Below are 16194 nucleotides of genomic sequence, written 5' to 3'. Positions count from 1 at the left end.
CGACGGCTAATTCAAAGATTTTTCAGAGAGAAAACATTCCAATTTTTTAAAAAAGTAAATAGAAGCAATAAAATAATGACAAACCAGAGGAGACTCCCGCTAATCCCTCACGAGACTCGCCAGGATGGAAGCTGCTACGGCCGGTGAACAGAGAGCCCATCTTGCAGTGCAGCATCCCATTCCCTTCAGTTTCCACCTCACTGCCTGTGTCTCCATAGCAGACTCCTGGGACAAACATAATAATTAGTTACAGTTTCATTCTGAGGGGGATATGATCCAAAACACAACAACAGACACAAGTGCCTGATAGGCATGAGTGTATCTCAAATCACATTAAAAAGGCACATCTGAGAAGCTGTGTTCTTCTTAAAAAAGCCTCTAAAATTTTTGTTTTGTTTTGGTAGGAGAGTTTCTTTAGAAAACCTTTTTGTTTATTTATGTATTCTTTATTATGTCAACATGTTTTCTTGAGATGAAAATGTTCATTAAGCCCAAACAAAAACTAGACAAATCTATTATTTTTAATCTACTCTTGCAGTACTTTAGTCAGATCTTGGGAGATTTAGTCACAAGTTATGGCAAACAACTTGCAAAGGTATTAACACACCTTGAACTTTTTCAATTTATGTTGTGGGGGAAAAAAACCCAGAAAATCTAATGTGCTTGATTGGCATTTTTGTGATGGACAAACACTTTTGTACTTCCTTATTTATTACGTTGATAAGTCAAGAAGTAGTGCACAGTGTAAGGTGTGAAATTTATTTTTGCAGAATTTCTGAAATGTTTTCAGTGTATTGAGAATTTGCATTCAACCACTTTTACTCCTATACTCCTAAAACAATTTCAGTGGAACCAGCTGTTTTATGTCAACTAACAAATACATTAATTCCGTCTGAAATGTACTCCAAATTGTATCAATAAACGATAAAGCTCTTGAGAATTTCCAGGCAACTTACATTACAAAACATGTCTGAGGAACATCATAGCAGTTCAACTGCATCTACTGCAAGAATCATGCATACAAATACGACAACATGTTTGTAATGTCAACATCACAAACCTACAAGCAAAACATCAGCAATTGTACACAGTATTGAGAAAAAAGGTTTGACTGAATCCTGCTGCGATTTAAAACAGAGTACATACCATCAGTGCCCTTATGGATGTATCCATTGGAGAGGGGAGGCATGAGCTGCTGGTGGCTTCCTGCCTCAGAGTTACTGTAGCCTTCCTGTGGCTCTGACAAAGTACCCTGAGAGGACAGGTAGCTTGGGATATCTGCTGGCAAATTCATCTCATCTGTAACAAAGACATGTGTCCAACCAGGTAAATATTAGTTTCATGGCAGAACGTCTGATTTTCTGGCTGAGTAAAGATTTAAAGGTGACCTACTATGCCTCTGTTAACAGGTTAGGATGGGTCTATGGACTATACAAAACATGTTCATTAAATTTTTTCTGCACAAAGTCATTCTTAGATGAGATTTTAATCTGGTCAGTTCTGCATTTCAGACTGAGCTGCTTTAGGGCCTCTTGTCACTTTAAATTTAAATAAGCTTCTACTGACCACACCCCATCACTCAACGTTTACATTTCAGGTTAAAAAGGGTGCAAACAGACAGATAATTATACATCCCTATATCTTTGAAAAGCATTAGTGGACCCTCCTGCACAAACAACAAGAAGCAGCAAGTGGTTTCTGGATGGCAAGTCAGCAACATAACATACCCATTGCACAGCACATACAGTGGTAAAATCTGCTGGGCAAATGTCTGGGAGTTCAGTTTGGGTTGCTAGGTAACAGGCTGGACTTAGCTGGGGTTAGTAAGTCCAGCTTTCCCAGCTGATGCTAATGAGGGGCAAGGCCATCTGATTTCTGACGTTACATTCCCAAGGGTTTTTGAAACAGTTAACCTATTGCCAAAAAATGGCTGGGTGGTTTTTATTTTTTAAGTGCTTTGGCTGTTTTTAAAAGCAGTTGAAATCAAAACAGAAGTACAAAAATGTGCAAAATGTGGATTTTGCATAATAGGTCCCCTTTAATCTTGTATCTGCCTTCATTTAACAGCATTTCGAAAATGACTAACCGGTGTTGGTGATGCTGTAGTCCTCATTCTTCCTGCGCATGTGATAGATGACGATGACCCAGACGAGTGACGTCCCGACCACACAGCACACAACAACAATTACCACGATCCCCACAGTGGTCCAGCCGTCATAGTCGTACCCAGCTGCTGTGTCACAGCTGGGTAATGGTGAGACGCTGAGGTAGATGTGGCCGCGTTTGGTACCCACGGTGTTAGACATGATGCAGGTGTACTTCCCAGCATCAGCTGGACCAGCATCAACTATGATGAGGAGCTGATTGGCTGCAGCAAAAAAGTGACGCTCTGTGAGCATGAGAGGCCCGTCGTCTTTGGTCCAGTTGAGTCGGGGAGCGGGACTGCCTTCGGCTATGCACTGAAGCACTGCAGTTTCACCACGTGCCACTGTTCGGTCTTCCAAATCTCGCACGAAGGATGGGGTTTCTGGAAAAGGGGAGGACTGATTAAGTTTTGGAATTGGTTGGTATGAAAAGTGAAATTTGTAGTTGACAACTAGTTTGCATAAAAAAGTCTGACAAGTATAGTCATTAAAATAGTGATTAATAGAGATACACTAGCCAGGAAGATGTGAAAACAGGCCTCACACACTTTTCCCACAGTAAAATTCAAGAACTTTTCAAGCATTTCTAAGGAAAGTCTTCAAACTTTTCCACATGTTGGACATAAAATAAAAGCAACGCAAATGAACTAAAACAAAAACAGTTTCTATTCACTATGACATAATTTATGACTTGTTAATAATGTCTTGTGATGGTATTTTATGTTCTAGAGCATGGACAATGTGAACTAAAATAAAATGTTTTGAAATGTCTCTCTCGCTCTCTCACACACACACGCACACACACAGACAAACGCACACGCGCACACACACACTATAAACCTGACTGCTTAGGGAACAAAACACTAATTTAACAAGAAAAATTTGTGGTAGTGTTCACTTGCATAATGTATAAATTATAACCTAACCCTTATTTCAATAACTTAGATCAATAAGTCATTGAGTCATTGGGAATAATAAATATTCTTTACATTGAAACAACCCAAACTAATTATGTTTAGGAAAATGACCTTCCTGCTCAAATTAAATGCTAAATATATAAAGAAAGTTAAAAAAAAAGTGTAAAAAATGTTCTTGCTAAGTATTCTGGCATTTAGCAAATTGAAATAATTAAGGTGATTCTCTAAATTGCCTAAACTTAGATAATTTTGGTACATATTTGTACCTATACAAATTATAAAAGCTTATCTTGTTTAGATAGCTTATCTTATCTAAACAAGAGAAGTTTAGACTGATTTAACTTCAGATAGTGAGATGTGTCTCACTTTCTGAAGTTAAATCAGTTTAAACTTTAATTAAGGTTCAACTTTAATTAATGTTCTCTAAATTAAGGCTTTTAATCAAACGTTCGATTACACTTTGTTACAGAACTGTGCAATTCAATTATCCAGAACTTAAAAAGGACTTTATACAGAAATCAAGCACTTGAAAACATCGTATTGAAATTCAAGCATTTTCAAGAATTTGAACCACTCATAAGAACCCTGCGAATAATAAACATGTTAAGGTTTTCTTTTACAGCACCACTGATTCAATCTGGCAACGTGGTAACAAATAAAAGCTTCTAGTAAGTGACACTTATAGAAAAGCATCCAATTTGAGCGGAAATGACCGAGCAGAAAACAAAGGAACAGCTATACTCTCTGCTGATAAGGAGCGTGACTCACTCAGGACGGTCAAAGTGGCGTTTGCTGAGAGACTGCCAGCTGCATTTTGAGCCGTACAGCTGTACACTCCCATGTCTTCTGTCTTCACTTTAGCGATGAAGAAGATGTCGTCATCAGGCATCACGTGCATCCTGCGCTCTCTGGCAGCGGGGAAGTCAGTGCCTCCATCCTTCTGCCAAGCGATCTGGGGAGAAGGGTGACCTTCCGCTGCACACTCAAGCCGGGCCGTCATCCCAGTGCGGATTGTCAGGTCCATGGGAGTCTTAAGGAAGGAGGGCATCTCTGAAAAGCAGAGGGCAATCTGAGGTTAGGGTCTGTTATCAAGAAATCTTTTGGCAGATACTTTTCCTAAAATCTTTTAGGTAATAATTTTAATTGCAACTCAGTTAAATCACAATAGCACAATCCTTATTAAAGTACTGCATTGCAGACTAAGTTTCTAAGACCAACACTTTTTCTAGAAAACAAACAGGGATGCACTGATCCACTTTTTCCACTTCTGATACCAATACAGCTATCTGAATATTAGAATTGGCCTATACAATCCAATACATAAAACCAGTGCTCAATTGACTTAAAAAGTTCATTTTTTTTACAAACGGATGGAAATGTGCTGAATAACAAATTTATTTGATTACTCTGGACCAGTACAGTATCTTTAAAGACACCAAAAGCTTTACAAGCTTGGTCAAAAACAATTCAACTTTAATTTGTTCAGTCAGTGCAATAAGAAGCATAACATCAACAGCCAATGTACAATAAATAATAAAGCTCAGAGGATAAAGCATTGAATTACATTGAATAGTTCTGCCTTTATGGACCTGGCACACTGTCACCGATAATCTAGAATTTTTTTTTTTTTTCAATATCAAGACCAACACAGATATTAACATTTCTAATAGCAGATGTTAAAAGTATTCATGAAAAAGAGGACAAGGTCTCACCATTGATCGTCAGCATAGCCCTGTTTGAGTAGTTGGAGCCAAAGTGATTAGAGACAACACACTGGTAAAGCCCTTCATCAGTGAAGTTGACATTGAGGAGATGAAGCACGGTGGTGTAGATGAGCTGTCCGTCCTGATAACGGGCATAGTTTTCCACTTCTGCATCGTAGAGAACCTCCCCGTCCTTCCGCCACGCCGTGGTCATAGGCGAGTCACTGCTGCTGGATGCAACGCAGCTCAGAGTCATGTTGTTGCCCCTCAAAGCCACAGAGGTCTCCGGGTGGGTTGTGATCCGAGGCTTGGGGAAATCATCTATAGTGGAGAAAGAGGAAAATTGGGAGAATTGTTCTATATTAACTATATTCCAATAGAACTCTTGAATAAAATGTCTCTCAGAATGAAATATTTACCACACTGTATTAGAATTGCAACTATTCCAAATACCTCAACAAAAACACCAAACATAGACAAGGACCTTTTTGTAACATCTTTTATAATTCATGGTATATTTCTGAGAATTTAAATATTCAAACTGACCACAAACAAACTCATCTGGGCTGATTGAAAGGATGCTGCGACCAAGTAGACCAGCAGGGTGGGCGCAGACAGCAGAGACAGACTGAAGGAACTGGCTTTCCTTCAGCCAGGGACCCAGCCACTGCATATGACAGTCACACAGCAGGCTGCTGGAGTTCAGGACACTGAGAAAGCAGAAAAATGGACAAATTCTCATAAATTTTAAAAACTTTTTGTTTTTTATAATTAAATCCCTTATCTAGGTTAAAGTCTCAACTTAAATTAACCTTCCAGAAAGGTCATGTCATCATAGTAGTGAAAGCAAACATAAAGTAAAAATATCTAAAGAAAGACAAAGTAACTCCACTAATTCACCAATGGAAAGTTTAAAACCAGAGGAGCAGAGTCAACATCTAAATATTCACAATCACCAAATGAACTCTTTTCTTGTTCCTCTAACATAAACTGGAATTCCCCAACAAAACTCCTGGCACTTCTAGGTGTTTTGGTGCATTATCCTAGAAGTCACAGGGTACATATCAAATTTAATTTTAGTGAACACATCTTGGATGTGTATGTTCATATGAAGTGACGTGCAATATCTTTAGGTCATCGGTGTCAAGTTTGAAAGAAGTTAGTGTTTCCAGCTATAGTAAGCTGGCACTTAACCATTTCACTGTGTTTAGTCAAATCGGTTTAAATTAGATGTGCAATTGTGTTCTCACTTTAAAGTTCCATGTTTCAAACATTTCAAAAAACAAAATCCATGGCTTTAGAAGTTCTGCAAAAATAATATAGAATTGATGTCTTTTTACAGAGAGCATACACTGAGATGTGTGTAGGTCTCCAGTATTGTTACAGAGGATAGGATTATCATTTTTGACTCCTCTGTAGTCTATATAGTTTCCCATCAAGTGAAGTGCATTTTCACCCGACTGCAACATTAACACATCGGTAGGAGTTTAACACAGTGCTAATCTTTACTTCCAGTAATGCAGTTTCTCTTTTCAGTTTTCCCAGATTACTAGCAAAATATCCTTTATCCACTTGCAAATAAAGTGTGCTGAAGTGAAGGTTGACTTATAAACAAAATAATGTGATTATAAGTCAAATTCAAATGAAAATAAGAAATTGTCTAACTTTCATTACAGCATCAAGGGTACTTTATGCAAAGTCTTAAAGACTCCAAACAAGTGCTGATCAAAACCTCGAAAAAGGAAAAAATATTTCTGCAGTATTTTCTAACAGAGGACGTGGCTGTTTTTGCTAACAGGGGGTCAGCTCAAGATGTACCTGAAAATAAACACATCTCTAACATCAAAACAAAAAGTAAATTTGTGTTTTATAAGTAATCTAATTCCATTTTTTAAAAATCAGTTTAAGAAACAACATAAAAAAACGTTGTTGTATGTAAGGTTAACAAAAACTAAGACTTAAGCTTTCAGCGTACTTACAATACTTCGAGTTTTAAATGGGAAAGCGCCTCAGGATGTATGGACATGATACCGTTTTTGCCAAGGTCCCTGCAGACAAGACAGAAATATGGATTAGAGCTTTTAACTAGATCTGATCTCAGTTATATCTGCATTTACTAAAATTACATAATACTAAGACAGCCTTACTGATACGTATAATCTGTCATCAATAAAATATTTGTACAGTTATCAGAACTGTCAGGACTCAAAGACAAAGTTTAATGATTTAACTCACAGCTCCTTCAGCTCATCCAGCCCCTCAAACGCCTTCTGAGTGATTGATTTGATTTTGTTCCGCTGCAAATTTCTGCAAAATAAAGTAATTTGATGTAATATTTTTTCAACAGTTTCTTAAGTTGTTTTCCACATTGGTAAACCGAGACCATAACTTTCGTGAAGGTTCGTTTAAAACAACTGAACAGCATTTCATGGTCAGTCAGCTTGTTCAGGCTATAAAATGGCTATAAATTAAAAATTCACTATAGACATATAGTGAATTGTGCTGTTAAAAGTGTTGGTACCTGACAGAGATTTATTTTTTATTTTTGCCACATTTAAGTCAAACAAATTGTAATATCAAACAGAATTAATTCAAAGAAACAGTTTGCCAAACCAACCAGCCCTGTGTACAAAAAAAAAGGTGTGGTTATTGCCTGACCTGCATAATTATGGTATTACTAAAATAGAACGTAGCTCACAACAAGACGTAGGTTCAAAGATCTCAAATAGCAATACATCCAGTTCAATTAAAAGAACAGACATGAAAAGTGGAACTCATCAACATGTGTGTGTCTAGACAGGATTACAAAACCATTTCTAAGGCTGTGAGGCTTCAATAAACCACAGTGAACATCATTAACCACAAATGGAGAAAAAATGAAACAGGAATGAATCTTCCAAGAAGTGGCTGACCTGCCAAAATTACTCCAAGAGTACGTCAACACCACATCCACAAGATTAAAACACAACCCAAAATACCAATAAGCGTGGGTAGCCTCACTTAGCTCAGATGATGCTTATAATTCAACAACAACAACAAAAAAGACTGGAAGATCAAAACTGCTCCTGAACAAATAAAACCCAAAGCTCCACCAAATATTTAGTAAAAAAAAAAAAAAAAAAATTCCACCTGAAAATCCTAAAGATTATCCAGCCAGCATCAGTTTGGGGCATTAGTCTAAACACTTGGGATAAACACCAGAACAATATTTCAAAACACACAAACTACTTTTTCACATAGTATCAGATTGGTCTGAATGGTCTTATCCTATAATAAATAAAATAAGGAAAACAATCCATTTCCATTTACTCTGCCTGTCTTTTTCTTATAATTAGTTTTCATGATCAGAATCCTTTCACTAGCACAAAATCATCTATAACAGAACAAATGTGTGAAGGGCAAACACTTTTTACAGCACTGTAAATAAACAGCTATATGTTAGACTTATAACATTCATCACTAAAATGCTAATGGTATGTCTGAAGCACTAAGAAATAACATGTAAGAAGGGTATTTGTCTAAATAAAAGACATTCCAACAATATGCATGCATGCAAGCAGTACATAATTTCACACAGCCATATTTATATCCATTCTTACAGTGTGTTCAGCTTCTTCATTCCATCAAATACAGCAATGGAGTCTTCAATGGCCCATGAGATTTCATTGTTGTGAATATCTCTGAAAAACAAAGTCATATCACACATTATATGTTAAATGTGCTAAACAGCTAAAAACATCTTCAGTAAATACATTATAGTCTTTCCAACCCAAGAACTGTGGTTGCCAGTAATAGCAGGCAACCATCACACAGCAGTTTTAACGACCCCATTCCAATCTTTTCAACCTTGAACTGCTGCAAAAAAATAAACAAATATGTAAATCAAATATGTGTCACTAATATAATACATCTCCAGTAGTTTGGAAAGCGTCTGCAGTCCAAATGGTCAAGTGACATCTTATCCAACTTTTACGTCATTGACGTGAGACATGTGTCACCGCCAGACAGACTAAAACTGGACATAAACAACAATTAAATCTATGACAAATCTGGACTTATGAAATATCATAATCACAATTCTACCACTCCTGGTGCCGGCAACATGTACAAAAATACTTCTTTACACAGATTCCAGTCAATGCTCTACAAAATACCATTGGTGTTAGTTGTGCTTTCTTGTGACAGTACTGCCGACTCCCATTGGTGAATAACTTTAAAATAAATCCATAGATAGTGGTATCCATTATTGCTCCCGTAATCAGCGTGACATTCTTCTTCTGTGCATGCGGGTCACTTTGGGATTGTAAACCGTTCACACAGAAGTCTGATTATACTTGCTTTAAATGAGGAGTATGTATGACCACACACATACACACGCATGCACACAAACAATCAGATTCCAGCAAAAAAATCTATCAAAATTGAGCATTAAGGCCTGCTGTGTGAATGTAGCCAAAGTTCCGGACCTAACAATTTGAGACACCGAGGTTCTAAGCTGTGTCAAAGTTTGGTGGCCCTGCTTCTGATGAGAGGAAATAATTGGCTCTGTTTATCACAGTTCATGGGTCTCCTGGAAAACCAGAGAGGCTTTGTGTTTGCAGGATGGGTCACAGGCTCTTTTGTTTTACTTCCCTCATGCATGGCCACCTTTGAAAGAAGCTTGGCTCTGTAAAATACCCCTCTTCAATGAAAGCTTTCTGGATAATAAACATACCAAAACATAAACTCTCCATATTTAATTTCAGCACCTTATACTTGCATCAAATAAGGAGTTTCTCTACACTTCCTAAGTTACAGAATAATACTTATATGAAAACTGCATACTTGCTTAATTAGGTTAGCATATTATTGTCTTGGATTTCCAAAGCCTTTGTTGTAATGCTAATGTTGTTGATAGTGTAATCGTCCCATTAAATCTGCCACTCGTACAGCTAAAGTGCAGAACCCTCTCACATCCCACATGTATGACACGTACAGGGCCCTTACAAGGCAATGCAAATATTCCATTAGAAAGACTGATTATGATTGCATTTGCAGTTTTAATCCATCAGAGTCTACTTAGGAGAAACCCACATTCATTAAATGTTAATACATGCTAATCATTAAAGCACCTCTTCAGGCTGTCAAAAACACTTTCTTCTCCACTTGGAGAACAGATAATACAGAAATAAAGTGGAATTCTGGGAAAAATTACACACTGAGTCATTTGATTTACAATACAAATGAAATGACTAAAGCAGGATTACCACATAACGGAAACTAAAGCAGCGTGTAAAGAGGAAACAGCTCCTATGGTTTTTCTAATTTGTACGGAAAAACTGTATTCATGTCAGACTAGAAGTAAGATAAGGAACGAAAACAAGCACACTGACCTACTGTAGTCAGCAATCTGTCGGAATGCAAGTCAAGAACAAGTCAAGACTTGATTTTAAAAAGTAATCTTGGCTCCATTTAATTTCTTAGAACACATAAGCGTTACTGCTACAGGGCATTGTACTTACAAGGTGCGCAGATGTGCCAAGCCGCTAAAAACGCCTTCTCCCAAATGGCTGATGGAGTTTTCTCCCAGGTTCAGAGTCTCCAGAAATCCTAATCCAACAAAAGCAGACTCCTCAAGTCTCGTCAGGTGGTTGTGGGACAAGTCTCTGCAAAGATAAACACCAATTTCATAAAGTACAATTCCCATCCATTTAAATTTGACCTTGTTTGCTTGTGTAACAAATATGTTCAGAAATTAGACAATTTCACAACCTAACCTTTGCTAAATGAGCTGTGGAAAGCTATAATCAGGTTCAGATTAAAAGGCAGTAAACATTAAATCAATCATACAACAGTGGCTGATGAAACCATGTGGGACTGCTCATCTGCGTAGGGGTTTCAGTTTTTAATAGCAACACACTCACAGTTCCTCCAGTTTTTGGCAAAACTCCCAGGCGTCAGGACGAATAACACCTATAGCGTTGTGGCTGATCTGCAGGATGCGCAACATCCGGAGGCCATACAGCCAAACTTTATTAACCTCCGTTAGGTTGTTGTGTTCCAGCTCTCTGAAAGATGGGAAAACAACAAAAGACCAAAGAAATAATATGTATTTTTATGTGAGAAACTCCTGGCTGATAATTCACAAACCATGAGAAAAGTATTTCACATCAAAACCAATCAGCTACTTCTAAAATAAGTAGTAACTAAACTGTTTTGAAATTGAAATGAACAGCATTATACTCACAGCTCTTCAATGTTGTTTAGCCCAAAAAATGCTCCATCCATGAGCTTTGTGATGCCATTTCTTTGCATCTTCAGTGACTTTAGCGAGTCCAGCCCCTTGAACGTCAGACTGTCCACTATCTTGATCTTATTACGCTTCATTTCCCTGTTGGGAAAGTAAATCAAAGCTTTATTTAGCCAAGCAGAAATAAAACAACGAAGTAAACTCATAAGATGGCTGGAATACTTAAAGAAGCATTATCAGCTTGATTCATTGGCCTAAATAAAAGTTGATCAAACCAAAACATAAATAAAAATCACTTTGAGGGTGCCGATTTCAGGTTTGAACTAAAATGTGTTTAATACTTACAGTAGCTGAAGCTGAGGAAGTTTGAAGACTTTTGACGGCAGCGTAACTAATCTGTTCCTGTTCAGCCGAAGCACCAGCAGTGAGCTGGAGATGTTCTCAAAGCAGCCAGGCTCCAGGAGGCTGATCTTATTGTTACTCAAATTCCTAAAAGATGAAACAAAAGCAGAAACACTGAAGCAAAAAATTAAAAAGGGATAAATATGCCTCACCTACTTTAGGTCTGCTCAGGAGTAAAAGAAGCTTCGTGCATTGATGATTTCTTTAATAACAAAAGCATCAATGCATGCAGTTTTTTCATTAAGATATTTAAAATGCTTTACATCCCCAAAAGAAGTGTTACTATTCAGCCTAAACTCATCCGCAGAAGTGTTTTCTTATTTCTTATACTACTGATTACACAACTATTGTTAACCACTGAAACTGAGGAGGAAGTAAAAGTTGTTGTTAATGTTTAATGATGACTCCATGTCTTGAGGGGAAAAGTATGTAATGTTAATTTCAATGATGTACTATCACTTACAGATATTTGAGCTGGATGGACGGAAAGGCTCCCACTTTGAGCACAGAGATAGAGTTAGACGTTAGGTCCAGTGTTTCCAGGGAAATGTAGGGTTGTAGCTCATGCATCAACAGTTCTGAGATCCGATTGTGGACTCTGAATTATATTAGAAACAAAAACATTTCAGTTTTCTGCAATAACATTGACAATTATAAGTTACAATCAATTCGAAGCTTGACTATACTGCAATACTAAATCCAATGAGTAATGATGACTAATGATGCCTAAAAAGGATCTGTATTTTTCAGATGTTTGGAGTGACGGCTCATCTTTTCTAACTTCTGAGGAGACAGGTTCCATGAATTAGAAAGAAAAATCTTTAATATTTATTAAACTCTTCAAGTTGTTTTATGTGAACTTCCACAGAACAATTCTTTGACGGTTTTTTTAAAAGATATTTTATTGCCCAGCCACTTAAAAGTTATATAAAAATCATTCAAACATTAAAGGCAGCTAAATTTAAGCGTAACCTCATACTGACAGATAAGAACCATATAACAAACAGTCAGTTTCGTACTTTGTCCTTTCTGTCACAGAGGAAGTTTGTTCCCATTTCTTTTCTAAATCAGTAGAAGATTTTTGTGACCATAATTCTTTGATAGCTGGACAAGTAGAATGGTACAAAGGTAAGGGGAAGATATGCAGCAAATTGCCCAGGGCTGGGAATCAAACTAGGGCCAACAATTTGTATATGGTGAGCCTACTCTATAGTGAGCGATGTGGTGGCCCTATTAACTGACATTAAGTCAGTTATTTGGCTCAAATATTCTTGAACAAGTCTTCCATACAGTGAGCAAATGGGTCAACTATAACAGTACAAATCAAACTTTTGAGACCATATCCAGGCTATATCATTTTTACTCAATTAAACTAAATAAATTATAGCATGTTAGGATTGCAGGATTTAATGCATTAGTGGCAAACAAGCGCCTGAAATGTTATTACCTGCCAGATACTGCATTCCAGCAGACTTTTGTTATGTCGAAACTTTGTTTTATTTCAACCAATTTTATCTATAAAGCTCCCTTCATGTTGGAGGCAGCTCACTGGAAACACATAATAAAAAGTATTTCTGACCAGGGTTGGAACTATCCAGGGTCATTGTCTGCAGGTGAAAATTCCAGAGATGTGAAGTAAACTGAAACTGGTGGGATATTCCCTTTTGCTCCAATTTCTGTAAGACGGCTGGTGGATATTAAAAGCGATTAATCTTTTCTTCACTTCCCTGGACTACCCAGGGGAGTCGTTGCTCATATTCTTTGCTTAATTTCTTAATAAAATAATAATCAAAATGCATCTTGATTCGTTCTTGATTGACTTAGTGTTTCACCTTAGGTAAGACTTATTTCCTTAGCACTTTCTAATTGCAATACTGCATACGTTGAACTTGAAATAAAATTTAAGATTTTATATTATATTATGTCCAGCTCCAGAACAAACGCTGCCTTTGCATGTCAAAAAGCAAGATTAGAAGTTTTCCTGTTTACATTTATTCATGGGTAAGACAACTTTTTAAGACAAAATGACTTAGAAGTGTCATTGGACTTGTTAGATCCAAACAAAACAAGAAAATGGGAGGGCAATAAAAGTTATTCCACTATTCTCTCAGGGATTAATAAAAACACAATTGATTAGCAATTGCTCATTCTGATTAAGAATGTATTACAGATCATTTATTTTTCTCAGGAACAAAATATAGTAGGTTTTTTGCAGTGGCAAAGCATGTGATAGCACTCTATGGCACATTACATCAAATGTTGTGTACTTAAATAGGTCTTAGATGGAGAATGGTAATGCTACACATTCATGGCAGAAAATGATTTAAAATCTTTATATCAAGGAAGGGGGAAGAACACATAATGGGAGTTCTGTACTCACAATGAAAGTGAGGTAATGTTTGATGAAACGTTTCCAAGAAAAGGAAAAACAGCCAGGTCGTTGTGGTTCATGGTGCTGAAATTAAATTACACACAATATTAGAATCATAATGGTCAAAGTGAACTGACCTCTCTGATAGGAATAAAAAAAAAAAAACAACCCGGGAAACAACAAAGTTAACATAATTTAAATTCAGTTGGAAACCTAAAACGTTTTTTAAATAACATTAATTATCAATTCGTTTACAGGGAATTTAATTCACACAGAAAAAACTAACAAAATATCTGTATACAACAGCCCTTCATAGGGGATTCTATCAATTAAAATGCATTAACATCTTCATGATCAATGTTGCAGGATTTTGTATCAAAACAGAGCAGAGGATTTAGTTGAAACACGCTTCTGACAAAATCCGCTTGTGTACTTACACTTGAGTTATCCCATCTGGGACGTCCAACGGGGCAGCGGACAGTCTTTTCCTGTTGCACTCCAAAATATGGACCTCATCTTGTCCTTTTGAGCAGGAGCAGGGAGCAGGACAAGAGACTGTGACCCAGGCACTGAAACTCAGCAGCAGGACAACAAGAGCTGGAAGAGTGGGCCAACCTTCCGCCATTTTAAATGTCCTCCTACTGAGAGGTAGCTACGTGGCTAACAGACCCTTTCAAATGGCACTTTTAAGAGCTACAAAAGTAACAAACTATCCGAGGTGTTTGATTTCAGTGTAATGAACACATAATTCAGCTTTACAGCTTCATAAACCCAACATAAATCGTGTAATCCAATGTTGTCCAACTTGCGCGAAACATACTAGCTGAGATTTGTTCCCTTCTTCGAACAGCCTGGAATTCGTCCTGCTCCAATCAGGGTAGCCTCACCGTCAAGCTAACCAGCTAACTGCTAAGCTGGTTTGACCCCAAAAATACAACACTTCCCGATAAACGAAATAGCCTAAAATAAATGCTCCGACGGCTTCTGGCTGCAAAACAACAACAGAAACGTTAAAAGCATATTTTTCTACAAATTATAATCACGTTTTTGGAGCCCTGTCCCAAAAGAAAAACAATGCGCCGTAAACTGATGACAAAGGATAGCAAAGATCCCGCCCCATTCCAGCATGTTGACAAACACGCTATTGGTCAATGGTCAAGTTCGTCAAAGAATTTCAACGATTTGATTGGATGTAGTTTAACTGAGTTAAAGTGGCGACCTTCCCACTTCTTTGGGAAAAAAGTTTGGCAGAGGAGCGTTAGCAAAAACAATCATATTTCTTGACAGTAGCTATTGTATGTAGCATCTCTAACCTGCAAGTTTTAATATTTATATTTTCAGAAACAGATCTTTGTAATTATAACATAGTTTCATCGCCATTATAACACAATAATAATAATAATAATAATAATAATAATAATAATAATCTTCATCATCATCATCATCATCATCATCATCATCATCATCGTAACGTAATGTTTAAAAAGGTTGTACTTACATATGTTTAGTTTTCTTTATACGTTTATAGGATAAAGAGACAAGGTTCTACACACCACATCAAAATAAGTACAGTGAAATAAGGATGCAAAAATTAATTTAAAAAACCCAAGGTCAGTAATTACTTGAAGAAATAAAAACATGACATTTTTATGCACTATTTGTAAAGCACATATTTAACCCTATTGTTGCATGTTTCATTGCTGGTTCTAAAATAAAAGATTAGGATGGGTTTTCAAGCTATTATGACTTTTCCTGGTATTAAAATATCAGTGCTCACTTTTAAACAGCTATTGGTCTGGCAGCATTTTTCCATCGTACATCATTGTGTATGTAAGTTTTAATACAAAAGAGACAAAAAGCCAAACCTTAATTTTCAAAAGGAGAGAAGCTATTATTATTATTGTTATTTTGTTCTCCAACCCTTTAATGCAAGCACATTTTCTTTATCTCACAAATGACATTTATCATTTGTGAGACAACTTTTATCCAAGTCTATTATTGTCTGTTTGCTCAAAACAAGTTGGATGTAGATCATTTTTATGCATCAGTGACTTGTGATCAGAATCATTGTGTTAGAACGGGAGCTGGGTGTGATTATTTAAACCTGACTGCTCCTCTTCAGCGTAGCTTGGTGTTTGTGAGCCCAGCCGCACTGATGAAGCTTGGTAAAGCCCTGCTGTCTACTTTCATCATGTTTTGTCAATTCTGCTTCATTGAAAGGGGCCCCATACCTGCCCTTCTTTACAGAGAAAGGGTGGGGACAATCTATGAACTAAATGAAACCCAAACAGGGGCAAATATATTTTTAAGTCTGATTTTTAAACACATTCTGTCTATAAAGATTTATGCTGTGTCCGCATGTGTTGCTTAGGGTGTGCTTTGAACTATTGTTCGTAGAGAATACAGGAGGGATTTTTAAACTCATTCT

General features: G+C 37.0%; 1 protein-coding gene across 1 annotated transcript in view; it reads right to left on the bottom strand.

The window, feature by feature from the left end:
- The window catches only part of lrig2 (leucine-rich repeats and immunoglobulin-like domains 2), a 24109-nt gene extending 9226 nt beyond the window's left edge, over positions 1 to 14883 (bottom strand). Inside the window, exons 1-16 of the mRNA XM_015031303.1 lie at positions 14204 to 14883; positions 13776 to 13850; positions 11859 to 11993; positions 11339 to 11482; positions 10991 to 11134; positions 10668 to 10811; positions 10266 to 10409; positions 8364 to 8444; positions 7000 to 7071; positions 6744 to 6812; positions 5311 to 5474; positions 4774 to 5085; positions 3830 to 4111; positions 2087 to 2527; positions 1147 to 1299; positions 85 to 225 (exon numbers count right to left, since the gene is read on the bottom strand). Of these exons, the coding sequence (XP_014886789.1) occupies positions 85 to 225; positions 1147 to 1299; positions 2087 to 2527; positions 3830 to 4111; positions 4774 to 5085; positions 5311 to 5474; positions 6744 to 6812; positions 7000 to 7071; positions 8364 to 8444; positions 10266 to 10409; positions 10668 to 10811; positions 10991 to 11134; positions 11339 to 11482; positions 11859 to 11993; positions 13776 to 13850; positions 14204 to 14391 (2689 nt within the window). The 5' untranslated portion in view covers positions 14392 to 14883. The remainder of the gene's footprint in view (positions 1 to 84; positions 226 to 1146; positions 1300 to 2086; positions 2528 to 3829; positions 4112 to 4773; positions 5086 to 5310; positions 5475 to 6743; positions 6813 to 6999; positions 7072 to 8363; positions 8445 to 10265; positions 10410 to 10667; positions 10812 to 10990; positions 11135 to 11338; positions 11483 to 11858; positions 11994 to 13775; positions 13851 to 14203) is intronic.
- Between the last annotated feature and the right edge of the window lie 1311 nt (positions 14884 to 16194).

Source organism: Poecilia latipinna, unplaced genomic scaffold, assembly GCF_001443285.1.
Source record: "Poecilia latipinna isolate Pla-1442-1.1 unplaced genomic scaffold, P_latipinna-1.0 Scaffold202, whole genome shotgun sequence".
In the NCBI taxonomy this organism is placed as follows: Eukaryota; Metazoa; Chordata; class Actinopteri; order Cyprinodontiformes; family Poeciliidae; genus Poecilia; species Poecilia latipinna.
The sequence above is the reverse complement of the archived record's forward strand: the minus strand, read 5'-3'. Positions and strand labels throughout refer to the sequence as shown.